This window comes from Erpetoichthys calabaricus, chromosome 12 (assembly GCF_900747795.2).
Source record: "Erpetoichthys calabaricus chromosome 12, fErpCal1.3, whole genome shotgun sequence".
In the NCBI taxonomy this organism is placed as follows: Eukaryota; Metazoa; Chordata; class Cladistia; order Polypteriformes; family Polypteridae; genus Erpetoichthys; species Erpetoichthys calabaricus.
The window spans coordinates 149447092-149475071 of NC_041405.2; the positions used below are offsets into that span (position 1 = coordinate 149447092).

Consider the following 27980-nt stretch of genomic DNA (forward strand, 5'->3'; position numbering starts at 1 on the left):
CATATTCTAATCTTTTTAGTTGGCCAATATAAGGTGTCATTGTGTTCGACTTCTCACTACCAGCAGTTTTTGAAAGAAAGTTTCTGTGCCTGTTGTCAGTCCTCACAATACTTAACCGCACCAGTTGAGGAACAAAAATACTGCAATGCTAGATTTCTGCCCAAATTACTGAACCAGTTACCATGCAGTTTACTACCTGAGCTGCATATTTAACACTTTTGGGGTGGATGTCGACTTTTCTCAACACAAAGAGGTTTGAGTGCAGCTGACTAAAGTCAACCACCAGGGGCAGAGGGCGAGAAAAAGCTGTAAACTTCGACAAAACTCACCATTACGTTATAGGTAGACCCTCTTTGCTAGGTGGACTGTTAGACTCATTGACTTGACGTTGAATTCTTGCGTGTGCGTCAGTAACGTAGTGTAAACAACATCTAGAATGGCGTTGACATTGGGCGAGAGAGAGAAGCGAATGCACAAAGCAAAATGTTAATTTTTGGTGTATTATTTCTGAATTGGACTCTGACTTATCGAACTCTGAATTTGATGCTAATGATCTGGAGAACGAAAACAAATGTCTGAGGTACCTGCATCACCTGATCGGTCCACACCTGATCGTGCAGCAGACACGCCAATGGCATTGTTCACCTACACAGACTCTTATCGAAATCCAAGTTTGATGCATACGATCTGGGAATCGAAAACAAAAGGCAGGCAGCTGCATCAGCTCAACATTTCCAAATTGATCATCGTGCTGAACACACTTGTGTAGCTGACACCCCTATGGCAACGATCACCCTGGGAGGACAACACAGACAGAGATCCATGGAAAGCAAACTGAACTTCAACAAACAATGTGACGTGTTTCTGGAAAGTACAGTCATGGCCAAATGTTTGAGAATGACCCAAGTGTTGGTTTTTACAAAGTTGGCTGCTTCAGTGTTTTTAGATCTTTTTGTCAGATGTTTCTGTGGTATACTAAAGTAGAAGTACACGCATTTCAGAAGTTTCAAAGGCTTTTATTGCCAATGACATGAAGTTTATGCAGAGAGTCAATATTTGCAGTGTTGGCCCTTCTTTCTTTTTCAAGACCCCTCTCTGCAATTCATCCTGGCAGGCTGGCAATCAACTTCCGGGCCCAATCCTGACTGATGGGAGCCCATTCTTGCATCATCAATGCTTGGAGTTTGTCAGAATTGGTGGGTTTTTGTTTGTCCACCCACCTCTTGAGGATTAGCCACAAGTGCTCAATGGGAGTTTCCTGGCCATGGACCCAAAATTTCGATGTTTTGTTTCCTGAGCCACTTACCGTATATACTCACGTTTAAGTTCTCACGCAGATAAGTCTGGCCTTGATTTTTACAGTATAATTTCCAATCTTTCTATATAATACGCTACCGTGGCTGTTCGTTTGTCTGCCCAGGATTTTAAATCACCTGTAGCTCGCAAACCGTTTGACCTATTGATCTGAAATTTGGTACACAGATACTACGTGATGTCTACTATCAGCTTTCGGGGTGATGATTGACCTCCAAGGTTATTCCTCTCTTTATTTCTATTTTATTTGATTGCAGAATCAACCAGCAGGGCGGCAGTGCGGCGTATGTGTACGGGCGCCGTTCTCATCCCTACCACCTTCACCATCACTTCCTCAACCTCTTCATATCTTAAATCATTCTTGAGGCAGGTTGAAGACTTAAGTGCCAGCTTAAGTAAAAAATTAAAGAAAATGTACCAAATAATTGCAACACAAACACTGACATAATCAGTTTTAATGCTAAAAGATGACGACGGAAGAAGAGAAGAGAGTGGAGAAGATGAGCTGCTCAGGAAGCATCAACACATCAACCTCTGAGCATACGAATGATAAACATACAGAGAAAGAGGATGAAAACTAGAAGTCAAGTGTATTCACTGCACGTTATCGTGCAGTGTGCTGTTACTGCTATTTTATAATGTTGGTTGTATAAGTCAAATGCGGAAAACTCACGCTATTGGTCCATGAGATTATGATATGCTAATGCCCACCTGAGAGAGTAACCACGGAGCGCACGGCCTTTTGTTTTCTATGTATTGTGCCTACGTGACCACACGGTAATACCTGAACTATTCCGAAGAGACGTTTGCACTGTTTTGTGTTTTTTGTACCTCACACCCTCGTACACCTTTATCGTAGAGCATCCATTATCTACGATGGAGCGTTCGATCAAAAGAAAATATGAAGCTGGTTTTAAATGAAAAGTCATTGAAGTGGCGAAAGAAAATGGTAACTGGGCTGCTGCAACAAAATTCAATGTGTCTGAGAAACTGATACGAGATTGGAGGAGGCAAGAAGATTAGGTGTTGTATTTTTTAACGGGCGTATAAGTCGGGCCTTTGTGAGTCGAGCGAGTCGTACCAGAGCTGGAAACAGGTCTGGCGGTCTGACAGTGGGCATCCACAGAAGTCTAACGACTGCACCACTTTTAGTGATCCTTAAAAATGAGTTTGTGTGTGCATGCTTTCTTTCTTTCTTATACAGTGTGACTTTCACATTGAGTATTAAATGAAGAGCTTCTTTCTTTTAGATAGTGTCTTTCAAGTTGAGTATCATTATAAAGAGCTTTATTTTTTCTCTTATATAGTGCATTTCATGCTAAACATTATTACAAATACCTTAATCAGAAGAAAATAAGAAGCTGGTATTAAATTAAAAGTCATTGAATTGGTGAAAGAAATTGGTAACTGTGCTGCTGCAACAAAATGCGAGATTGGAAAAAGCAAGAAGATGTAAAAAAAAAAAAAAAAAAAAATGAAGTGTCATATTTTTGAACGGGCGTATAAGTCGGGGTCTGTTTTTTCCACTGCACTCCCTCTCGGGAATCGAACCTCGGACGTCAGCGTCAGAGGCGATGCCACTAACGTTGCGCCACGGAGTGTGGTTCGTGCAGTGGAGTGTGTACACCTGATGAGCCCAGAATGAGGGCGAAACACGTGTCGTGTACTCTTTGCATTTATTTGACAGTAAAACTATTTCAACCATTCTATGATCTGCTCCTCACAAACTGAGGGCACCGTGGCGGATGTTAGCAGATTGCTGGCCAACCACAAGCGTTACCTGGTAGGTAACCACCCATATAATCAGATTGTGACACAGACTACGAATGCCGTGAACATATATATATATATATATATATATATATATATATATATATCGATATATATATATATTGTCACACACGCGCTTAGGAAGCAGTCGACAAGCCCGGAGGTGAGTGAAATATCGTGAGACAAGGGGTTGATATACGGTACTAAAACCTCTCTCTCTCTCCATCCATCCATCCATTATCCAACAGGGTCACGGGGTTCTGCTGGAGCCATTCCCAGGCAGCACAGGGCGCAAGGCACCTCTCTCATCAGAGAAAAAGAAGAAATACAAAGTACCTTCCATACTTCCAGGATGCCAAGATGGCATCCAACCATCACTTCCTCCTCTGACTCCCAAGAACCAGGGGCCTCATGTATAAACGGTGCATACGCACAAAAATGTTGCGTAAGAACATTTCCACGTTCAAATAGCGATGTATAAAACCTAAACTTGGCATAAAGCCACGCACATTTCCATGCTAGCTCATACCCTGTCATACACAAGTTCTCTGCTCGGTTTTACAGACTGGTGGCACCCAGAGTCAAACCAGTGCTACTGTTCCTGTGTGGTTTTCCTTTCTTTTTTAGATCCACATCCCTGACGCGGCTTTATAAATACACTGAAATTAACTGCATATTGTTTATTAGTTTAATGCATCTGATTGTAATTAACCTGTAACAATATAATGGTCCACGGAATGGTCAAACTATTCCAAATACCATAAATGCTTTAGCGTTGTTACTCTCACTGCACCTTCTTCTTCTTCTTCTTTCAGCTGCTCCTGTTAGGGGTTGACACATCGGATCATCTTTTTCCATATTACTGTCACTGCACCACTCGGAGCAGCTTATCAGAAAGAGGATTATCGGTATACAGCGTCAAGCACACGCTGCCTCAGCCATGCTGTCTATTGAACTGCTCTCACACGACAAACGCTTCAGAGCCTTTCCTGTATGGACCTTGTGGTTCAGAAACAGTTTCATCCCAAGAACTCTAAACGCACTCAATCACTCCATCAAGTGCTCCTTGTAGAACTGTTTGTACTTATAAGTACAATTACCTCACTGTAAACTTGCGATACAGTTATTATCATTCTTTAATTTAATATTATTTATTGTATCAGTATGCTGCTGCTGAAGAATGTGAATTTCCCATTGGGATTAATAAAGTATCTATCTATCTATCTATCTATCTAATATTGCAAAACCTGAGCAACTTTATAAAGCGCGTATTTACATATGATGACAATATCATTTTTAAGATGAAATGCAGCAAAATATGTTTATTATATTATACAGATAAAACTTTAACTTTAACTACACGGTGCCGCAGCGCTAGCAAGGATCTGGCGCGACACTGGAAGGATAGATGGATAGAATAATTAAACACGTGCTACAAAGATATTTCAATGTTCCTTAAAAGTTTTGAAGAATCAGCGTTCTAAGCTTACAGATGGCTTAACGTCTATTACAGAGCTGATTGTGTGGCAATTGGGTATTTGGAGAAAGAAAAGGAAGGACAGGAATTGAAGGTTAGTACATTTGAAAGAGACAGTACTGCTACAATAAATTATTTCATCGAAGGTCGTGCACAGTGCAGCAAGCATCCTGCGTGAGGCATGAACAATCACTGTGCCACCATTTGATAACATGCTTTAATTCCTATCATCATGAAAATGATGTCACATATACTTCTCAGTATTTTAATTATTCAGAGAGCTGTAATATTATGAATGTAATGGATTCTGTGTCATGTTGGAGGAAGAGAAAGCCTGTTTAAGAAGCACATAGTGATTCACACACACAGAGCACATAGAAGATCAAATACAAAACAAAGCATTTAATGTGCTACTTTAGTTACGATGGGATTTGAGAAACTAGTAAATTAAACAATTTAGGATGAAGTTTATGATGTTCTACTTTAATGACAAAATAAACTATGTGATTATTGTGGTAATTTAGAGATTAAAGTTGACATTTTGTGCTTTTTTCCCCACTGTGTGCCTATTTTCTTTTCTCTGTACCCTAATAAGCTTTCATATGACAGATGGTGAGCTACGACTCACCTTTTCACGGCGACTTTGATCTCTGACAACTTCTTTTTTATTTTGGGCACTGTGTGACTTTGTGAACTTGAGCTTTCGAGTTTCTCCGCCACTATGTCACTCGATCAATTTCCTTTTGTTGTTTATACCACTGTTCAAACCAACAAATAGTACGTTTTTCTTTGCCTCCACTTGGTATTCTCTGAAATTCTTCTATTCCCCCTGTGCTTTTGCCATTGTCTTTTCACAGAACGCTGAGCTTAAGGGATATTTGTATTGATTTGCATATTCAAAGAGGCGTAATTCTGGGAGGAGTTGGGGCGGGACAGCAGGCGTGTGCACGTGCGTTACTTTTCACGCTGACCGGGATTTATGGAGCGGAAGAACGTGGAAATTGGCGTTCGCACAGATTTATGCATCTGGATTTTTTTGTGCGTAAGCACATTTCCGCTTTTGTGCTTACGTCATGTTATAGTGCGAATTCTACGTTTGGCGTTATGCATGAGGCCCCTGGTCACTTTTGGCCCCCTCGCCATGACGCCACTTCCGGTGCCTCCCCAATGACCTCACTTCCAGTACCACATCACTTCTGGCTTCCAAAGATGACATTACTTCCATCTGACAGCCATGATGTCATCTCCTGCCAACTCACTTCTGTCCACCATTTTTACTCTGTATAAAAATGCCATTTTTTCCGATGTATGTTGTTGAATGACTGTAAAGTAATTTAATCACATTTCTGGCTTTTTTGCATTCCTTGTCCTTTGGACATTATACGGGGACAGTCCCCAACTCTTTTTTGTTGTTGTGGAGTACTATTTTCATCACAATATATATACACACAGTAAAATATATTTACAGTACATCCATTCATCCATCCATCACCTATCCCAGCAAGCAACAGGGTAACAGCCCAATGCAGAGTGAACACACACACATTATCAGGGCCAATTTAGAGACGCCAATCCACCTAACCTGCATTTCTGTGGTCTGTGGGAGGAAACTGGAGCACCTCAAGGAAAACCACACAGACACGGAGGGAGAATATGCAAACTCCATGCAGGGAGCGCATTCTTACTTGCATATGTTAATCAACATGGAACATCTCTGCATATAAAACAGCAGGTCATGTCACCTGCAGAAATTCTCAGATGATTTTACACTTGTAGGGTGTATTGAGAAGGGAGATGAGACAGAGGAGATCAGTCAAGGGGAGCCTTTTGAGAATTGTCTGCTGCTGAATATCAGCAAAACCAAGGAACTGCTTAATTGAGTTTCCATGTCTGGAGTTGATGTAGAGGTGGCCCACTCTTATAAGTACTTGGGGGTCCTCATTAATGACAGGCTGGACTGGTCTCGGGATACAGAGAAACTAGAGAAGAAGGGGCAGAGCAGACTCTCCTCCTTAGGAGACTGTGTTCCTTTACTGTGGGAAGTGACATCCTTCACATCTTCTACAACTCTGTGATGACCAGTGTGGTGTGCTGGGCTGGTAACATCACTTCAAGAGAGGTCCACCAAATCAACAAGCTAATTAAAAGGGTAGTTATAGGATGGACTCTGGACCCCCTGGAGGTCATAGCGAAGAACAGAATGAAGACAAAACTGACCACCATTATGAACAACGCTGCACATCCTCACTGTGACACACCAACACTGAGGACTTTCAGCTAATGAATCTTTCAGGAGAAGTGGGTCAGAAAACACAGTGAGGGCTCCTTTATAACAGCTGTAATATGCCTCTATAGCACCTCACTGGGATGGGGACTGCCAAGTCAGAAGTTTTTTTTCTTTTTAATTTTCTTGCATTCTTTTGTGTGTTCAGACCAAAGTATGTGTATTTATTAATTTAAAGAATTTCAGTAAAAAGCCTAATTTCCCCCTTGGGATAAATACATTTCTATCTATCTACAGTATCTGCTATACAGTGCCTTTCATATTTATCTATCTATCTGTCTATCTATCTATTATATAGTACCTTTCACATCTGTCTTTTTCTATCTATCTATCATATACTGTAGTGCTTTTCATATCTATCTATCTATCTATCTATCTATCTATCTATCTATCTATCTATCTATCTATCTATCTATCTATCTATCCATTATATAGTACCTTTCACATCTATTTATCTATTATATGGTATGTTTCACATCTATCTATCTATTGTTATTATTATTTGTAGACTATTTTTAAGTTATCATTATGTAGTTTGGACCCTGAGATGGACTTCTCTTCCTATTCAGGGCTGTTTCGTGCCTTTCATCTAAAGCTTCAGTGACAGTTTCTAGACTACAAATTGTATTTAAAGGATTTTAGAATGCTATGTTATGTAATGTTATGTAGTCTGTGTTGTTTTCAAATGAATACTTTAAAAATAATGTATCTAATAAGGAAATTTTGGCCACTCCATTTTAGATTTCCCAACAAAGAATAAGAGACCACTGAAGAGTGGGGTGTTAATGTTTTTTTTTTGTTTTTTTTTGAAAGAATGTTTAGAAGACTTTGAAGTTAGCTGAGCCCTGAATGTGAAAACAGGCGATTGACAACAGTCAGAATAAGGTAGACTTCAAAGGTGACAAATATTCAATCCACAGACATCTCTGGTGCTGTCTGCCACTGGGGAGCCTCGTGCTAAGAGACGGCCAGCTATTCTTCAACAAAAAGGTCAAAACAAAAGGCTGGGGAAGACCCTGCATACAGATGTGGGAGTCAGCCCACTGCAGACTTTCTAAAGCTTCAATGAGGAGGTCAGTTTTGAAAAGTTACTGAAAATTTGAAAAGGAACGTCATTACGAGAAACAATGGGAAAGGCCTACCTGGCCGGTTTAATCGTTTAGAACCTGTAAGTTACCTTCAAAAGAAACTCTTGTATTAATTCTACCTCATAATAATTAATATTTAAATTGTTTTCTGTTTAACTTTTTAATCTCATAATCTCTCATCATATTCAGCCAAATGTACTATATGATGTAGGTTGATTTTGTCATTAATAGCAACAACCATTATGATGATGATGATGATTGTTGTTGCTGTTATACATCAATATCTATCTATCTATCTATCTATCTATCTATCTATCTATCTATCTATCTATCTATCTATCTATCTATCTATCTATATGATGTATCTGAATGACACAGCCTCATAATTATAAAATATATTGGAATTCATTTGAACTCACATTACTAATTTTGAACCAAAAGGATGTGTTTTTATTTTAACATACTTTTTTTCTTATTAGACAACTTTTAAAACAATCATCGGTATTCTGAAATATATGGAGATGAAGATCAACATCAGAAGGGGATCATTTTACATGAAGAAAATTATCACTTATTAAGAACAAAAAATAATTCCTTTAATGAATCATAAGGAACAATTCCTGAACAGTTTTGACATGTTACATGTTTAATGTGACTATATGGTGAAAGGTGTTTATTTTTGAGGAGTGTGCCATATCTACAAGTATCTATCTATCTATCTATCTATCTATCTATCTATCTATCTATCTATCTATCTATCTATCTATCTATCTATATATATATATATATATATATATATATACATACATAGATAGGTACTATATATATATATATATATATATATATATATATATATATATATATATATATTAGTATATATGGTGCGCACACACACGTACATATTATACATACTTAAAATGAGAACACCAAATTATCAAGAAATTGATAGGAGAAGATGTTTCAGTGAAGGTAAGTAAATTCAGTTTCTGTAAAAGGTCAACTTTCCATTGAGAACAATAAAGTATCTATCTATCTGTAATACATTGTATTTTACATCTATCAATCTGTTTTATAAAATGCAAGACATTTGACAAATGAGAGAAGACCATTCAGTCTCTTAAGCTCATTTGTTTAGCTGATAGCAAAGCTGTCCCAATGTCTCTTTTAGATTCTTAGGTTTCTGCTTCTACTACATGTCTTGGTAGTTTGATACAGATTTCCGTAATTCTTTGTGTAAAGACGTGCTTCTATGCTTCAGTTCTAAATGCTCCCCCCTTAATTTTCACTGGTGTCCTCAAGTATGTGATTCACAATTTATTTAAAAGAATTTGGCAGAATTTACTTTACCAATCTCTTTGAGCATTTTAAAGACCTGGACTAGGTCCCTATTTTGAAAGTCTGTCACAGTAGAACATGTCCTTAAGACCTCAGATACTCTCATTTGCTCTCTTGTGCACAGCTTCAAGTGCTGTTATGTCTTTTTTGTAGCTTGGTGACCAGAACTGCACACAACACTTCAGATGCGGTAGCACTTGTGCAATATATTATTGTATGCCGTATTAATCTGAGCACAACATTCCTCTGTTTATATTCAGCAGTTTTTAACGGTATAGCCTAACATTTTAATTGTGTGTTTTTTTTTTTGCTTGCTCACATTGCTTCAACAATGAAGAACATTATGTCAACATAAACCCCTATATCCTTTTCAGAGGCAGTTTCCTTCCTAGAACAGCAGCTCCCATCTTGCATTTATAGTTGATATTCATTTTGCCCACTTGTAGCACTACACACACTGCCTATCTATCTATCTATCTATCTATCTATCTATCTATCTATCTATCTATCTATCTATCTATCTATCTATCTATCTATCTATCTATCTATCTATCTATCCAAATAGCCACAAGAGCACAACAGTCCTGAGATCTTATCCCATCCTAGTTACTGTCTGAGTGTTGTCTCCCAAGTTTTTTCTTGTGTCACTTTTTCTCTGGGCCCTCCAGTTTTTCACCCACTTCCTAAAAAGCCCGTTGCATTGTGGTAACTGGCAGTTCTAATCAAACATGTTGTAGGTGGATATGGGTGTGTGCCCTACAACTTGTGCCACTTGCAATGCTGGTTTCAGCTTCAGGGATAGGCTGTAGTCTCCAGGCCCCTGTCTCCCTGTACTCCCTTACAGAGCTAGTTCAGAGTCAGAATAAATATAACTTGCATCTCTTGGAGGGGAGAGATGAAATCCAGCATTCCCAGAGGAAAGTCCATTCAGACTGGACTGGGAATAGACATTGGACCCTTGATTTTGTGAAGCAGCATGGCTAACCACAGTACCACCAACACACAAGGATGCAATTGGAATTCAAATTTTGTTTTTTGGGCGTTATGCACAGATGAGAGATTAGCTAACTGAAGAGTGAAATATCAGGTGACTTGTGAACAGCACAATGAAAGCTAGAAACATAATAACATCCATTATCCATTCATTTATTCACAAATTTTCAGCCCCACTTATTCCAAAGTCTATACCATTGTTAATGCAGTTGAGGGTTGGCATGGCGGCATGGTGGCGCAATGATAGCACTGCTGCCTCGCGGGAAGGAGTCCTGGGTTCGCTTCCCGGGTCCTCCCTGCGTGGAATTTGCATGTTCTCCCCGTGTCTGCGTGGGTTTCCTTCCACAGTCCAAAGACATGCAGGTTAGGTGCATTGGTGATCCTAAATTGTCCCCAGTGTGTGCTTGGTGTGTGTGCCCTGCGGTGGGCTGGTGCCCTGCCCGGGAGTTTGTATCCTGCCTTGCACCCTGTGTTGGCTGGGATTGGCTCCAGCAGTTAGGATATAGCGGGTTGGATAATAGATGGATGGACATCAAGAGATATTCTAGCAAGTTCATCAGTGAATGCATTCATTGTCAAAGTTATTACATAGAAAATTAACATTAGCAGCAACCCTCGATCCTAAGTGTCCCTAGTGTGTGCTTGGTGTGTGTGTGTGTGTGTGTGTCCTGGGATTTGTTCCTGCCTTGGGATTGGCTCCAGCGGACCCCCGTGACCCTGTGTTAGGATATGACTGACTCTATCACAACAGCACTTGGCACAGGGCAGGAAACAGGGTGCCAGTCCCCTGCAGGTCTCAATCACGCCACAAATTCAGTCACATGCGCATATCCAGGGCCAGAGCAGCATTAGGTGCAAGGCAGGAAGAGAAATCCAGTCCATTACAGGCTGTGATAACGTACAGCACACCAGGCCATCTTAAAGTTCCTAATCAGCTTAACTTGCACATCTTTGGGATGTTAAAGAAAGCCAAATTACACACACATGTAGGGGACTGAGTGTAGACTGTCCAGGAACTGAGCTCAGTCTAATAGAAATATAAGGCAGCATAGCTAAGCACTGAACCACTTTATATTTATTAATCTATACAATAATTAAACAGCAAAATAATAAAAAACACAAAATTTCTGAGTAATATACCTCATTTGTGCTTATACCAGCAGTTCACGAATTACAAAGCTTTCAATACATTTATAGCATTATTCACCATGAGACACTATATAAAGAATATTTTACAGCCCCTTATTTGCCAGGAGGCACTGTATAAAATTATTATTCACTATGAGACGTCAATTTAATGAGTTCTTCCCTTATTATAAGGTGGAGAGAGTCAATACTAGAAACCCAAATCCTTTATCAAAGTGGCCAGTCCTGCTGGTTGTGCATGTGTGCGTCCTTATGTGATTCTATTACTATTTCTTATATTCTGACGATGAGCTATTCAAAGTCTTAACGTGTGAGCTCCTTAAAGATCTGACCAGACTGGTGTAGTTGTTTTTCTTTCATTTCCAATTACCAGTCATACTTCATTATTAACAATAATTGCCAGTCTGTAGGAGGCTGCCATTTGTTGCCATCCTGAATAAACAACTCGGAGAGCATGAGTGTTTTTCTTCCGTCCCGGCACCCCACTGCCCTCCTTTGTTTGGCCTGGACAGGTTTTGTTTTAAACCTGGGTGCTAAAAAGTTTATCTCCTCTATGTAAGGTGCAAAATTCAGGTCTCAAGTGTCCCTTCTCCCCTGGAAATCATAAGCGCTTAGCCAGTAAAGCAGTTAATTAAGGCCGAATGGGGCCTCTAAGTAAACGAGTCCAGCCGAGGAGGCGTAAAGGACAACAAGGGATTTAGTGAGCCGAGGTGCCAACCCGGTGCTTAGGGCAAAGAGGCCTTTGATGTGGACTCCATTGAAACTTTGAAAAGTGCAGAGCGCCCAGTATGGAAATGTGATTAGTGCTTTGGCTTTGAACTACTGCAGTGATTATCAGGTTTATCCAGGAACATTTGGAATCAATATACAAGAGGGGCGGGCGGTATTTAAGAGTCAAGGGGGCCCTCAGCCGAAGGCCATTCAGCACCTTCAGAGAAGCACGCAGGGTCTTTGCTATGGACATCTTCTCTTCTTGCCTTGCTTTCTTTTGGTGCTTCAACCTCGCCTGTAAGTATCTGATTTTTATGCTGCTACGCTGTTGCCATTTTCTGCTTATACCTTTTTCTCCATTGTGCGGTTCAGCAGTGAAGAACCCTGAAGCTCTCTGGGTCATTGTCACTCTGTCTCAGCAGACTCGGGAAGGAGTCCTCCCTCGAGGAGTCATTCGAATCTCTGGTTACTGTTTTCACTGTAATTCAGGGTGCTTGCTGTGTGCGCGGCAAGATGGCGATCCAGACTCCTCCGAGGCCTGAGAGGTCCTCACTAGATGGAGCATATTTGTAATTTTCAGCCCAAGTTGTCCAATGTTTGGCATTCAAAGGAAAATTCTTACACACACACACACATCTAGGTTGTTTAGCGCCTTCCTCAAGTCTGCTCCAGCTTGTAAACCGTTTAAGTTGATTGTTCTTCAGCTTGCCTCTCATTTCCGTTTCTTGATTTGTGTTGGTCCTTTTCCTAACGATGACATTGTTAGCTAAACTATTGGACTTCTTTTTCATCTGTTGAATTTCTTGAGCTCTTATCTGATGTGTAAAGGCTGATAACATTTTTTTTGGCTCAGTTACTTTATGTCTGTTAAAAGTTGTGATGGTGTTACTCTTGCATTGCTAATTTTAACACTTTCTTCAGCTTGGCTCCATTATCTCATACCTTCAGGGCTTTACTAAATTTAGTTAATAACTATTAATGTTTCTTCTGGGCAGCATGGTGATTACTGCCGCTGTCTCACAGCTCCAGGGTCCCGGGTACTAATTGTGAGCCAAGCACTGTCAGTGTAAAGTTTGCGTGTTCACTCCATGCCAATGTGGACTTTCTCCCTCCAAGCTCCACAGTTGACTGAAATGAACATTTTAAATTGGCTCAGGGTACGTGTGCATGAATGGGGGGCCCTGCGGTGGACTGGCACAACTCCCGTGAGGCTCACCTGAATGAGAAGAGTTTGAGAAGGTTTTGTTTCTGAGTCCAGACCTGCTGAATTGTTTGGTCTTAACACTTTGATACAAAATTGCAGATTTTCCATGATAAATATTTTTATATTTACTACCATTAAGTACTTTCATCCAGTAAAATTATTTAACAGAAGTGTGTAAGTAAACGTGACTGGGGCGCCTTTAAACCGACAACAATAAGCTTTTGTAGTGCTTCACTAGGACTGGGACCTCTCCTTTTAACTGTAGTCAACTCAGAGGTTTTTCTTTTCTTTTTTTACTTTTCTTTTCTTTTAGTCATTCTGGTGTGCATTTAAGTGGGAGGTTGTTGTTGATGTAATCAGTGCTGGTGGGGGGTGATTTTGAGCCCAAGGCCAAGCTTATTAGTGCAGCAACTGACTGTTTGGTAGCTAACCCACGCAGCTGGGCTCCCCTCCTTATGATCTGCACCCTCAGCGAATGCCTAACTCACCTTAATGGTTGTAATATAAAAATATTCTTTTATTTGGTGAACCAAACGTATCTCTGGGTGCCAATTAAAATCTCAATCTATCTATTAGAACATTAGAACAATCTGGACGAGAACAGACCTTTGAGCACAACAAAGCTTATTAGGCCTATCCATTTAATTCTTCTAAAATAGACAGCTTTGAGAGTCCCTAAAGTCCTCCTGTCTACCACACTACTTGGTTTCTTATTCCAAGTGTCTGTCGTTCTTTGTGTAAAGAAAAACTTCCTAATGTTGGTGTGACATTTACCCTTCACAAATTTCCAACTGTGTCCCCATGTTCTTGATGAATGCATTTTAAAGTCACTGTCTCGATCCACTGGTCTAATTTCCTTCATAATGTTAAACACCAGTCGTGTCTCCTCTTCATCACTGTAACTCTTTTAATCTTTCCTCATAACTCAACCCCTGTAGCCCTGGACTCAGCCCTGTTGCTCTTCTCTGGACCTTTTCTTGTGCTGTTATGTCCTTTTTGTAGCCTGGAGACCCAAACTGCACACAGGACTCCAGATGAGGCCTCACCAGTGTGTTATAAAGCCTGAGCAGATCCTCCTGTGACTTGTACTCCACACATCAAGGCACTATATAACCTGACATTCTGTTAGCCTTCTTAATGGCTTCCGAACACCGTCTGGTAGCTGATAGTGCTGAGTCCACTACGACTTCTAAATCTTCTCATTGTGTAAAGAAAAACTTCCTAATGTTGGTGTGAAATTTACCCTTCACAAGTTTCTGTGTCTGCGGTGGGCTGACGCCCTGCCCGGGGTTTGTTTCCTGTCTTGCACCCTGTGTTGGCTGGGATTGGCTCCAGCAGACCCCCGTGACCCTGTAGTTAGGATATAGCGGGTTGGATAATGGATGGATGGATGGAAGTTTCTGTGTCCCCGTGTTCATGATGAACTCATTTTAAAGTCACCATCTTGATCCACTGTTCCTGTAAGGCCTACTTCTCAGACTCTCACTATTTTTAAGGCGCCTTTCTCCCTTCCTTTTTATACTGTCCATCTTGGAAGGCGACTCTCTGATGAGTGTGCCTTTGCTAAAGTGTCTTCACCAGCGCCCCTCCTCTCGTGAGCGTTCCCATAAACCCTTCTTCTCAGATCATTTTTCAAGGTTTTAAACTTTCTGTCTCCTCCACCTTTAGTAACGTCTCTTCGCCGGAGCTCCCTCTCTTTGATCGCGTTCCCATAAAGCCCGCTTCTCAGACTCTGCCACCTTCTTTTGAGGGGCCTTTCTGGCCACCTGTCCAGCTTTATACGTTCTGCCTTTGAAGGCAGCTATCTGAGCGTGTCCCTTTACTCCTCCGTGTGCATCTCACACACTTGCTTGTCTCGCAATCAGATTGTTCAGAGGGACTGGACATATAAACCTTAGTACTTTATTATTATTATTATCTGTATGTATCAGTTATTTGAAAACACATTACTAGGCAAAGTGAAACAATATTAGTGAAAATGCATGGCAAGAACCTTTCTTTGTTTTCTTTTTTTCCCAGTTGCTGGCGTGCTTAACAGACAGTCACCCCGGAGGAACCTTTTCACAGAGCGCGGCTGTTGTAAACGCCAGAGCCATTTCTTTTATGTCGGCCAAGGTAAGATAAATAAGGGTGATGAGGAATTTCAAGGGTGACGTTGGACGTTTGCTTGCCCAGGTCCCATAATTCAGTATGTCGATGTCTGTAAATGTATGTTAGTGCCCCTGATATTCTTCACACACGAACCATTTCATTGGTACTCATGAAGTACTGATTGGTTATTAGGATACTGAACTAATTGGCTCCATCAGACATGGAGAATAATTGTAGTGTGGTGGTGTGAGGGCCTTTCTCCTAGCGTCATCGAGGACACCAGTGGAGATTGACGGGAAGAGCATTTAGGATTGAAACCAGGAAGCACTGCTTCATGCAAAGAGTTGTGGAAATCTGGAACAGACTAACGAGATGTGACGTTTAAATAGAAGTCTGAACAAACTTTAAGAAGTATCTGAATGAGCTGTTGGGACAGCTCAGCTATCAACTAAACCAATGAGCGACAATGGGACTGAATGGTCTCCTCTCGCTTCTTTAATTTCTTATGTGGTTCCAGTGTTCTGGATCAAATTCTGCATCCCTGCCATCATCTGTATGGTGTTTCTCCCTAAGTCTGTGTCAGATTTCGGGCAGATATTCCAGTTTTCCTCACACATCCACAGAGATGTACGTGTCAGGTAAATTGGCCCACTGTGGGATGAACCAACACCATATCCAATGTTTTTTCCTGCCTTGTATCCAGACCTGCCAAGATGGGCTCCGGCTCCCTGCAACCATGAATTGCTTTAAATTGGCTTAAAAGTCTCCATTCTCTTACCAATTACATCCAGCAAAACAGCGACCTTGGGCTTTAATTTCTACATCCACATCTAGAATAGAAAACAGAAAGGTGTAATAATCCTACCAAGAACTGCATTTTCAGTGCTTGACTTGGGCTCCAAACTTCTATTAAAAATGCCATGGTCGCCAATTAATGAAGTGGTCTCAAACTCCGGTCCTGGAGGGCCGCTGTGGCTGCAGGTTTTCATTCTAACCCTTTTCTTAATGGGTGTCCTGTTTGTGCTTTTGAATTCATTTTAATTGATTTCCTCTTGAAGACTCCGACCCCTTAATTGTTTCTTTTTTTCACTTAATTAGCAGCCAAACAATAATGAGATACAAAATGAGAACATTTTAACAGTGTGCTCTTAGAAAAGAGAACCATCAATAATTTTGGAAATGCCTGCTAATGCACAACGAGAGTGGCGGAGTGGTGGCTCTGAGGCTAAGGATCTATGCTGGTATCCCGAAGGTTGCTGGTTCGAATCCCCGTCAGTGCCAAAAGAGATCCTACTCTGCTGGGCCCTTGAGCAAGGCCCTTAACCTGTAATTGCTCCAGGGGGCTCTGTACAATGGCTGACCCTGCGCTCTGACCCCAAGGGGTATGCGAAAAAAACTAACAAACACTGTTGTAAGTCGCTCTGGATAAGAGCGTCTGCTAAATGATGTAAATGTAAATGTAAATGTAAATGAGAGCAACAACAAGCCATGGAATTAAAGAACGAGTTAAATTAACGACAAGAATCAGAGCCTCATTAAGCAACTGGTTGGAGTTGAAGGCCCTGACTTAGCTGGTCTTCTGTGGGCTCATTCACTTCATGTTTGGGTGCCATTTAAGGAAAGAAATGAAGCAGAAGAACGGTCAGGGGAAGAAATCTTAAAAAGCAATTCAATTAAAATGAAGGAAAAGGAGTTAATTAGCAGAAAAAACTGGTCACCAGTTAAGAACAGGGTTAGAATGATAACCTGTGGCCACTGCGGCCCTCCAGGACTGGAGTTTGAGACCACTGGGTTAATGGAAGTAACTCCTGAGCTCCTTCACATCTACGTTTTCCTTCCTCTTTATACAGACATCTCTGGCAGTCCAGTCAGTGTGGACGTGGGGATCTGTAGGTCACATTGTGGTGGGACACAGCGACCGGTGGCCCCCTATGGAGCAGGATTTCCAGGATTTTCAAAGCACACTTCTATGCTGGATTTCCTGAGAACTAAAAAGGTGAGTGTGTAAAACAGTATTTACCACAAGAGGGCAGTGGAGTTCAGTCCTGACTAGGAGGCCTTTTCAAAATTTCGTAGGCTTAGAACTGGGACGAAAAAACTAAGTTTAAAGTAAATTGTTACAGGTGCCTAAAATCAACTTGACATTTATAATAATTTTATGACAAATTAATTATTTAAATTTTACATGTCAGTCTAAATGCTCCTGGATTATGACATTTTTGGGTTTTTATTATTTTACATATTATGAGCAAATATTATCTATTTTTGTCAAATGCTTTCAAACTGTAAAACTTTTATATATTTCATTTCCTACTCCCTATGTTAAAACCAAATGATAACATTAGGTATCAAAATGTAACTTTTTTTTTGTCACATGAATTAATATAGGTGAATTTTACTGTATTTACATTCTAAATTCAAATGTTATATCAGACTTGCTTCATCATGTATCACACAATTCAATTTTATAATAAATGTCTATTTACACTACAGTATAATGTATATACATACTGAGAGCGTCTCACCTTAAAAGTAGAAATGTACAATTTACTGCTGTACTTGGCCAATTGTCTTAAGGGTTCAACAGTGGGCCACAGGGGACTCCGGGTGCCATTACAGAAATGTCCTGGTGACACTATTCTGCATGCTCATCACTCATCACTCCAAGATTTCTGGGAAAAAGTCTGGAAATTTTCTTAAATGTTCAGAAATTTTGAACTTTAAAAAGCCCCGTATGGATGACCTGTTCTCGTGTAGATTGTTCTAATTTTGAATGATATTTGCACACACAGGTTAGGGTTAGGTTTAGGTAAGTGAAGAGTAGAGTAGAGTAAGTGAAAACGGTCGGGCACAAGAGTGGGTGCTGCAGGCTTTGACATTCTACCCAAGGTTAAGAGCATTAGGACATTAGCAAAAGTTTGATGAGATCAGGCTATTCAACCCACCAAAGCTCGCTGGTCCAATCCACTGTAATTCATCTAAAATAACATCAAGTTGAGGTTTGAAAGTCCCTAAAGTCCTGCTTTCTACCACACTACTTGGTCACTCACTCCAAGTTTCCAACTGTGTTCACTGGACTAATTCCCTTTATAATTTTAAACACTTCAATCAGGTCTCCTCTTAATCTCTGTAAAGGCTCAGCTCTTTTAATCTTTCCCTATAACTCATCCCCTGTTGCCCTGGACTCAGCCCTGTTGCTCTTCTCTGGACCTTTTCTAGTGCTGTTTGGTCCTTTTTGTAGCCTGGAGACCCAAACTGCACACAGGACTCCAGATGAGGCCTCACCAGTGTGTTATAAAGCTTGAGCAGAACCTCCTGTGACTTGTACTCCACACATCAAGGCACTATATAACCTGACATTCTGTTACCCTTCTTAATGGCTTATGAACACTGTCAGAAAGTCGATAGCTTAGAGTCCACTGCGACTCCTGAATCCTTCTCATAAGGTGGACTCTCCATTTTCAGAGCTCTCATTGTGTATTCAACTCTAACATCTGAGTATACACAATGGAGGTCTGAAAATTGAAAATCCACCTTATGAGAAGGATTTAGAGGACTCGCTTATGCCTCATAGACTGAAATATGCTTGATCTCCATACAAGCATGTGTTAAAAGGTTCTGATAATGAATGGATAAATGGAATACAAACCAGTGTTGTCAAATGCTGGCTCCTGCCTTGTGCCTGATGCCACCCTGACTTGGGTTAAGTGGCTTTGACAATACCGTGTTATGTTACATTTAGGTTTGAGGTAGAATCCAGCCCTTTCCAGGACACCAGTCCATTGCAGCGTCTGCTCTGATATACAGTCACACACACCTGACCACTTTCATACGTTAACCTAAACTGCACACCATTGAGATGTGGAAGAAATAGCCAAGCAACCAGAGAAAACCGTAGAGATATGAAACGAGCAGGAGCTGAGCCTTCAGTTTGAACCACTGGGGTTGACTGACAAGTCACTGCAGTACTATGCTGTTTCTACAGATAACTTTGAATATTTTTACCTCTGGGATGGTGTGGTGGCACAGTAGATAGTGTTGCTGCCTCACCGATGAAGAGTCTCAGGTTTGAATCTTGGCCTTGTTACTGCACGTAGTGTGAACTTTGAACTTACTCGGCATGTGTGTTTGGTTTTCCTTCTTCAGTCTAGACATGCGTGTTAAATTATTTAGTGACCCTAAACTTGCTTTTTCTGGAATAGCCTGGCACCACATCTAGAGTTCAGTTGTGGGCCTGAAGATGGTAGGACAGGCTTCATCCTTCATCACAGAGTACACCCACTCGCACAGAGACTATTTAGGGTCCAAACCAACCTATCCTTTAGATCATTGGAATTTGGGACTAGGACCCTGTCCTGACTACAGCCCGGTGACTGTGCTGCTCACTGTTTCACAGAGTCATTGAACCGGATAAGCAGAATTAAAAAAAAAAAAAAGACTGCGGTGGGCTGGCGCCCTGCCCGGGGTTTGTTTCCTGCCTTGTGCCCTGTGTTGACTGGGATTGGCTCCAGCAGATCACCGTGACCCTGTAGTTAGGATATAGCGGGTTGGATAATGGATGGATGGAAAAAAAAAAGAGAAGGGTTTTTAACGTCCATGACCCTGACATCCTACCAGTTCTGTTATGGGCAGAAAAGGCTCATCCATCTATCCATTTACTAAACCCACTTATCCAAACTGGAGCCCATCCCAGCATCCACCAGACACAAGGCAGGAAGAATCCCTGGACAGGATGAACACACACACACAGACACATTAGCATTGCTAATTCACCTAACTCAGATGTCTTTGTATGGGGAAACGAGAGCACCACGTATACATGAGAAGAACATGCAAACTCCATGCAGGGAATATCCAGGAACGTGAACCCTAGTCTTATTGTTACAAGGCAGCAGAGCTATCACTTTGCCATTTTGCCACTTGAGAAGGTTCATAACATTGATAAATATGTGAATGGACTGAACAGGGTTATTTTAAAAATGCCCTTATTTCAAACAATTTTAATTCTGGTAGATATCCACTTTAACAAATGTGGTTTCCACCAAGTGATAGGACGGTTCTTCTGTTGCAAAGGTGGAAGAATATTTCTAATTTTTAACTCCTGGGCAAAAAAAAAATTTTTTTAATAACCCTATGTAAGATAAAATTTTAAGATCTAGAGTAGCCTGGTAGTGCAGTGGTCAGCTCACCTGCTGGGCAGATCCAGGGTTCCGAGTTTAAATTGTACACCCGGTCATTGTCTTTGTGGAGTGTCCACATTCTCCCTACGTTCTCCCAGGTGGATTCTCCACCTGGTACTCCAAAGACAGGCTGGTTATGTGAATTGTGTGAAAGTGTCGGTGGGCTCCGGCGCCCTGTCCTGCGTGGGTTTCCTCACTCAGGATAGACTCTCTGGCTCCCTGTGATCCTGAAGCCAGTATACATGTTATGTTATTTTAGGAGATACCAAAAACCAATTATTTAAACAAGATTTTGTGTAAACTGATTATGAAAGTAAATTTAAATCACAGTTTAAGTAAAATCTTTTTGGATAATCTCTGAATAACAACATTTTTAGTTGCATAGAGTATAAAAATATTTAATAACTAGGGGGCTCTGCCCCCTGCTCGCTTAGCTCGCCAACCCACTACACGCTCGTCATTTCCCGGATCTGCCGCTTGCTTTTGGGTAAACACAAATATCAACCCTGTCTTTGATATCACTGTCTTTCGAAGCTGTTATTGCTGACAATTTGTCACATGTTGTTTTATTGTACAGTATATGTGAGCGTGATCTTTCCGATTCATACAGAAATCGAAGAAAACTTCTTTGACCGTGTTTTTCAGGTAAATTTCGTGTGAAGTGCGATACTTTTGGATGTATAGATTTGTATCCATTATTGGCTGTAGAATTTCTAGTTTGTTCAATCGTTTAACTCTTTCGATTCTATGTTGCATCGTTTCTCCGTGATCATAAATATAAACCTGACCGAATTGTGGTTGCTTTGAAATTAAACTTCTCGTAGCTCTGTCATATTACCTATGTCCATATATTCAATCTCTTTTCGCTGTTCCTTTTTTTTACTGAGTAATAATTTCCATTTGTTAGCGCTAATGCAATCTTTATTATCAGTTTTTTGAGACTTTAAAATTTTAGTACTTTCACAATCACTAACCTGTTCTGCCTGTGTATCGTGCCAACGTTTTTGAACCTCTTTACGACGTTCTACTTTGTCTTCTACTCTTTGTCTTTTCTTCTTCTATTGTTTGTCTTTTATTTCCACCCCCACTTGGACCTGTTAGATTTTCAGTTCATCTCTTGCTACAAAGTCTCATCTCGCGGGACGTGAATTTATCTCTCTGAAAATGTCCTGTCTCGTCCCAAGATTTTTTTATATAACAGAGAGATATTGACAGCTGAATGAATGCATTATGAATGTAGCTTAAGGCTCATTTTATAGGAAAATAACTTTAATTTTATGGATTGCTTCCTTACACAACTACAAGTTAGCAGTATTTTGTTCAAATATATTCTGTAGTGCCAAATCTTGGCGTCACAATTCTCACTTATCAAAAATGTTTCTATTATGTGCTCACAGATTTTCTCAGCCTTTCCTAGCTGGTCTGACCTGGGGCACACTCGCTCACTCTCTTACTCACACACATTGGTTCACACCACAACAACAACAACAACAACATTTATTTATATAGCACATTTTCATACAAAAAGTAGCTCAAAGTGCTTTACATAATGAAGAAAAGAAGAATAAAAGACAAAAAAGAAATTAAAATAAGACAACCTTAGTTAACATAAAAAGGAGTAAGGTCCGATGGCCAGGGTGGACAGAAAAAACAAAAATAACTCCAGAAGGCTGGAGAAAAAAATAAAATCTGTAGGGGTTCCAGGCCACGAGACCGCCCAGTCCCCTCTGGGTATTCTACCTAACATAAATAAAATAGTCCTCTTTGTAGCTAGGGTTCTCACGGAGTCACTTGATGCTGATGGTCATACAGACTTCTGGCTTTTAATCCATCCATCATTGTTGGAACATCATGGTGCTTTGGGTAGATGGTGGTGGCACAAGCCACCACCAATAGGACACCGGAAAAGGAAACAGAAGAGAGAGTAGGGGTTAGTACAAATTTTGAATAAATAGTTATTATAATGAATTGGATATACAGAGTGTCAGGATTAAATTACAGTGAAGTTATGAGAAGGCCATGTTAAAGTAATGTGTTTTCAGTAGTTTTTTAAAGTGCTCCACTGTATTAGCCTGGCGAATTCCTACTGGCAGGCTATTCCAGATTTTAGGTGCATAACAGCAGAAGGCCACCCGCCTCACCACTTCTTTTAAGTTTTGCTCTTGGAATTCTAAGGAGACACTCAGTTGAGGATCTGAGGTTGCGATTTGGAATATAAGGTGTCAGACATTCCGATATATAAGACGGGGCGAGATTATTTAAAGCTTTATAAACCATAAGCAGAATTTTAAAGTCAATTCTGAATGACACAGGTAACCAGTGTAGTGACATCAAAACTGGAGAGATGTGCTCGGATTTTCTTTTCCTGGTAAGGATTCTAGCAGCTGCATTCTGCACTAACTGCAAACGATTGATGTGTTTTTTGGGTAGTCCTGAGAGGAGTGCATTACAGTAATCTAGTCGACTGAAAACAAACGCATGAACTAATTTCTCTGCATCTTTCGATGATATACAGTAAGAAGTCTAACTTTTGCTATGTTCCTTAGGTGAAAAAATGCTGTCCTAGTGATCTTATTAATATGCGATTTAAAATTCAGATTACAATCAACGGTTACCCCTAAGCTTTTTACCTCCGATTTGACTTTTAATCCTAATGCATCCAGTTTATTTCTAATAGTGATTGGCAATAATGGATACAATGAGGCTAAGATTTCGGTTTTTTCTTTATTTAATTTGAGAAAGTTACTATTCATCCATTCTGAGATACAGGTTAGACATTGTGTTAGCGAATCAAGAGATTTGGGGTCATCAGGTGCTATTGATAAATACAGCTGTGTGTCATCAGCTTATAGACCAGGGCTTATAGAGTGACCACTTCACGCATCTTTGGGATGTGGGAGTAATGGTAACTAGATGAATTGATTCAGTCATTCTGTCAACTTCTTAATCACATTCAGGGTCTACAGCCGTGGTTCTCAAACTGTGGGGCAGGCCCCCCTAGGAGGGTGTGAAGTAACAAAAAGGTGGGCGCGAAGATGTGAAAAAAAGAAAACAAGAATCGAAAATATGAAAAATACATCTATTGAAACCAAAACAAATTAACTTAAACTACATTCTGATACTAGAAAAATAAATATACTGTAGAGTTAGATAAATGTCGATAAAAGTTAAGTAGGTTTTATAAAATATGCATCTACAGTGCATCCAGAAAGTATTCACAGCGCATCACTTTTTCCACATTTTGTTATGTTACAGCCTTATTCCAAAATGGATTAAATTCATTTTTTTCCTCAGAATTCTACACACAACACCCCATAATGACAACGTGAAAAAAGTTTACTTGAGGTTTTTGCAAATTTATTAAAAATAAAAAAAATGAGAAAGCACAATAATGGGTATGTACGAGGGGGTACCCTAAAATAAATGGAATTGGAAAAAAAAAATTGTTTTAATCATTTTTACTTTAATCTCCTTCAAAGTCCTCTCCATGTGAATGAATGCACTTCTCCCAACGATTTTCCCACTGGTGGAAACATTTTTGGAATCGCTGAAGAGGAACGTTGTCCAAGGACTGCAGCAATTTTTTCTTTGACTTCCTCCACGGTACAAAATCGCTTTCCTTTGAGTTCTCTTTTCATATGTGGGAACAAGAAAAAGTCCCACGGAGCAAAGATTAGGTGAGATGGGAAGGTGGCAAGAACCCCCAAGACTCACAAATCTCTTCAATAGTCCGACGACGATCTTCGTAAATTGCATTGCGAACTTTTTCAAGATTTTCGTCTTTCCTAATTGTGGAAGGTCAGCCAGATCTTGGTTGGTCTTCAAGTGACATTTCCCCTCGTTTGACATGCGAAAATCACTCGTAGACCTGTGTTTTACTTAAAGCTTTCCCTAAAAAAGCTGTTTCAAGCATCACTACAGTTTCAGCAGTTGTTTTCCCTAAGAGAAAACAAAATTTAACGTAGACTCGCTGTTCTGCAATTTTTTTTGATGGGTGAGCATAAAGAACACGTTTAATAAGCACCAAGAAAAACCGACGCAGAATGCCGTATGAACAGTACAGAGCAATGCCACTTGGCAGACTACAACTGAATACTGCAAGCGTGCTACACCTAGCGGTGAAATTCGCAACAAAGTCGAGATTGCATGCCAAGTACAGATTCTGGTTATTTTTGGGTACCCCCTCGTATGCAATGGATACTGAGAACAGTAAAAACAGGAAAAGAATCCTGTTCTGTGCACTGCATCAACAGTAAAACTAGATGTAATACTTGTAGATATTTTATAACAGTTTTTTGGGGTGTTTATGACACAATCACCGACACTTTTATTATGTTCGAAAACTTATTCTAACACTTATAGAAATAAGAATAACATTTAAAGTGCTGTTTTTTTTTAATATTACTGAATTTTGAAACTTATTGTGGTGTAACATAAGTGTACAACGTAACTAATTCTCCAGATGTAAAAATTCTAAATGATAAATGTTTGATCTTTTGTTTTTTAAGGGGTAGATCATGAATATTGAGTGAAGGATGATAAAGTTATAGTCAGTTAAATCAAAATAGCAGAAAACGGATAAGTTTAAAGGGTTAATTCTGTGACTATGAAAAGCGCTATGTTATTAACTGGCACAACTATGCAAAGACAGAGAGGGTTGCTGCTAATGTTAATTTTCTATGTAATAACTTTGACGATGAATGCATTCACTGATGAACTTGATAGAATATCTCTTGATGTCCATCCATCTATTATCCAACCCGCTATATCCTAACTGCTGGAGCCAATCCCAGCCAACACAGGGCGCAAGGCAGGAACGAGCCCCCGGGCAGGGCGCCAGCCCACCGCAGGGCACACACACCCACACACCCACACACCAAGCACACACTAGGGACAATTTAGGATCGCCAATGCACCTAACCTGCATGTCTCTGGACTGTGGGAGGAAACCAGAGTGCCCGGAGGAAACCCACACAGACACGGGGAGAACATGCAAACTCCACGCAGGGAAGACCCGGGAAGCGAATCTGGGTCTCCTAACTGTGAGGCAGCAGCGCTATCCGCTGCGCCACCATGCCGCCCATCTCTTGATGTGCCAGAGGAATTTATTTATAATATGAATTCTGCTAGGAAAGCCCTCAAATGTCACTTCTTACCATTTACCTTTGCATTAATTTGCTTAGCTGAAACTTTTATCCTAATCAACTTATAAATGCTAATATAATCTAGCAAACATTAGTTTAGGCTGTTTAAAAACAAGAATTACAGAACAAAGGTCCAAAACTGATCGTCATAACTGAGGAGCACATAAGAAAATACACTGCCTGGGTTACAAAACCTAACGCTAATATCAGTTAGACAGAAATTCACCAATCAAGAGAGTCCTCAAACGCTTGTTAAACACATTAAGGGAGTCAGAATTTCAAGTGGAGGAGGGCTGCTCACTACACCAGCGAGGAACTACACAAGAAAAGAGTTTGGACTGAGATTTGATACTACACAGAGGTGGCATCACCAGACATCATTCATGAGAAGACCTGAGTGGCTGAGAAGGAGCACAGGACCTCACGAGTCTCTCCATATATACAGAATAGGTGCTGACCCACTGACTACGCTGTAGGCAAGCATCAAGGATTTGAACGTAATACGTGCCGCTGTAGAAAGTCAATGTAGTGATCTGAGTAGAGGAGTGACATATGCCTTACTCCGCTGGTTGAATGTTAGATGTGCCACTGCATTTTGAACCATCTGCAGCAGCTTTGTGACACCTGCCATTACTCCTGCCAGCAGTCTAGATATGACAAGTCCAAAGCATGAACCAGTAGTTCTGCTCCATATTCTGTCAGATAAGGTCTGATCTTGCAGTTATTGTATAGAGTGAATCTGCAAAATACCCAGAGGCCATGGCAATAATGTCAGTGAAGGACAGCTGGTCATCAATCACCACCCCAAGTTTGTGCTCTGACTTAGCAGGTGTTAGCAGTAATGAGCCAAGCTGAACAGAGATGGGGTGCTGAACAAAAGGAAAGGCTAGGATAACAAGAAGGTCTATCTTTGCTAGGCTGAGCTGGAGATGGGGCTTCTCCATCCAGGTTGCAATATTAATGAGACATGCAGAAAGTCAAGCTGATACCATGTGGTCCTCTGGAGGTACAGTTGCATGGCATCAGCATAGCACTTATAAGTAACTCTATGGGACTGGATGTTAGGACCTAGTAAGGAGGTGTATAGAGATAAGACAAGATAACCCAGCACTGATCCTTGACATCTTCCCCACACCAAGACAGCCGATAGGCTCTGCCAAAGAGGTAGCAAATGTATGATAAATTCGGCCCAACTTCTGTCAAATCTATCATCAAATCTATGAACACAAAAAATCAGACACATTCTTCCATCGGGGTGCACGGTAATGCAATGGGTAGAGCATCCACCTCATGGCCAGAGTTCATTGTGTGTGTGGAGTTTGCATTTTCTCCCCATGTCTACGTGAAATGTCCCTCCACATCACCACTGCAGGTTAAGTAAACTTGCAATTCCAAATTGGGCTGAGTGCCAATGTGTGCAACAGAGTGTAATTGTAGACCGCAGTACCTATGAGGTCAGTCATGTAAATCCCCAATATCACGAAATGCCCTCAACGTCAGTCACGAAACATCCATCGCATTAGAGTATGATTAACATTAGGGCCCCGTTACACTCTGGTTAAGATTAGGATTGTGGGAGGGTTATCTGACTCAATGGGCGTTTCATGACTGGCGTTGTGGGCACACGTTACCTGACCTACGTCAAAGGTATTGCAGGCCGCAGTTAGACCCTTCTCAATGTGTGTGTGTAAGTGAGTGGGCCCTGTCTCCAGTGTTGTTTCCTGTCTTGTACCCAGTGCTAACTGGGATAGTGCACTCGATTATCCTGAAGTAGGTGAGACAATCTTAAGAATGAGATGAGATGAGGCTTTGTCATTAGACTTGTCCAATAAAATTAAGGTGATAGTTTTAATTAAATCCTGCTTGAGACCCTTCTAGCTCTAAATGAATAAACCTCTTAGATAAAATACAAAGCACAGGTGAGAAGAGATTGCTTGGGATATCCTAACTTATAAAATATATTGTACATTTAAGTACATCAGGCAGGGGCTGAGGCACACTGGTTAGAATCCCAACATGTCCCAGTTAGGATGATTGGAACTTTAAATTCATCACATATGAGTATGAGCAAGATTGGGCCGTGTAATGAACTGGCATCATGTCCACACTTGGTTCCTGCCTTCTGCCCAACGCCACAAAGATGTACTCAAACCTCCCACGCTTCTGTACTGGACTAAGTACAGTAATTCTGAAAATGTTATAGAAATACAGTACTTCACACATTCAGATATAATCAGTAATGG

At 40.6% G+C, this 27980-nt stretch overlaps 1 protein-coding gene across 2 annotated transcripts in view; it reads left to right on the forward strand.

The window, feature by feature from the left end:
• The first annotated feature begins 7548 nt into the window (after positions 1-7548).
• Positions 7549-27980, forward strand: part of pnhd (pinhead) — a 37188-nt gene continuing 16756 nt past the window's right edge. Inside the window, exons 1-4 of one of the 2 annotated variants that reach the window (XM_028814707.2) lie at positions 7549-8013; positions 8413-8539; positions 15342-15437; positions 17264-17409. In XM_028814707.2, coding sequence (XP_028670540.1) covers positions 8533-8539; positions 15342-15437; positions 17264-17409 — 249 coding nt within the window. In that variant the 5' untranslated portion in view covers positions 7549-8013; positions 8413-8532. Of the gene's footprint in view, positions 8014-8412; positions 8540-11687; positions 12416-15341; positions 15438-17263; positions 17410-27980 lie in introns of those variants that run through there. The other variant, XM_028814706.2, reaches the window with a different exon arrangement.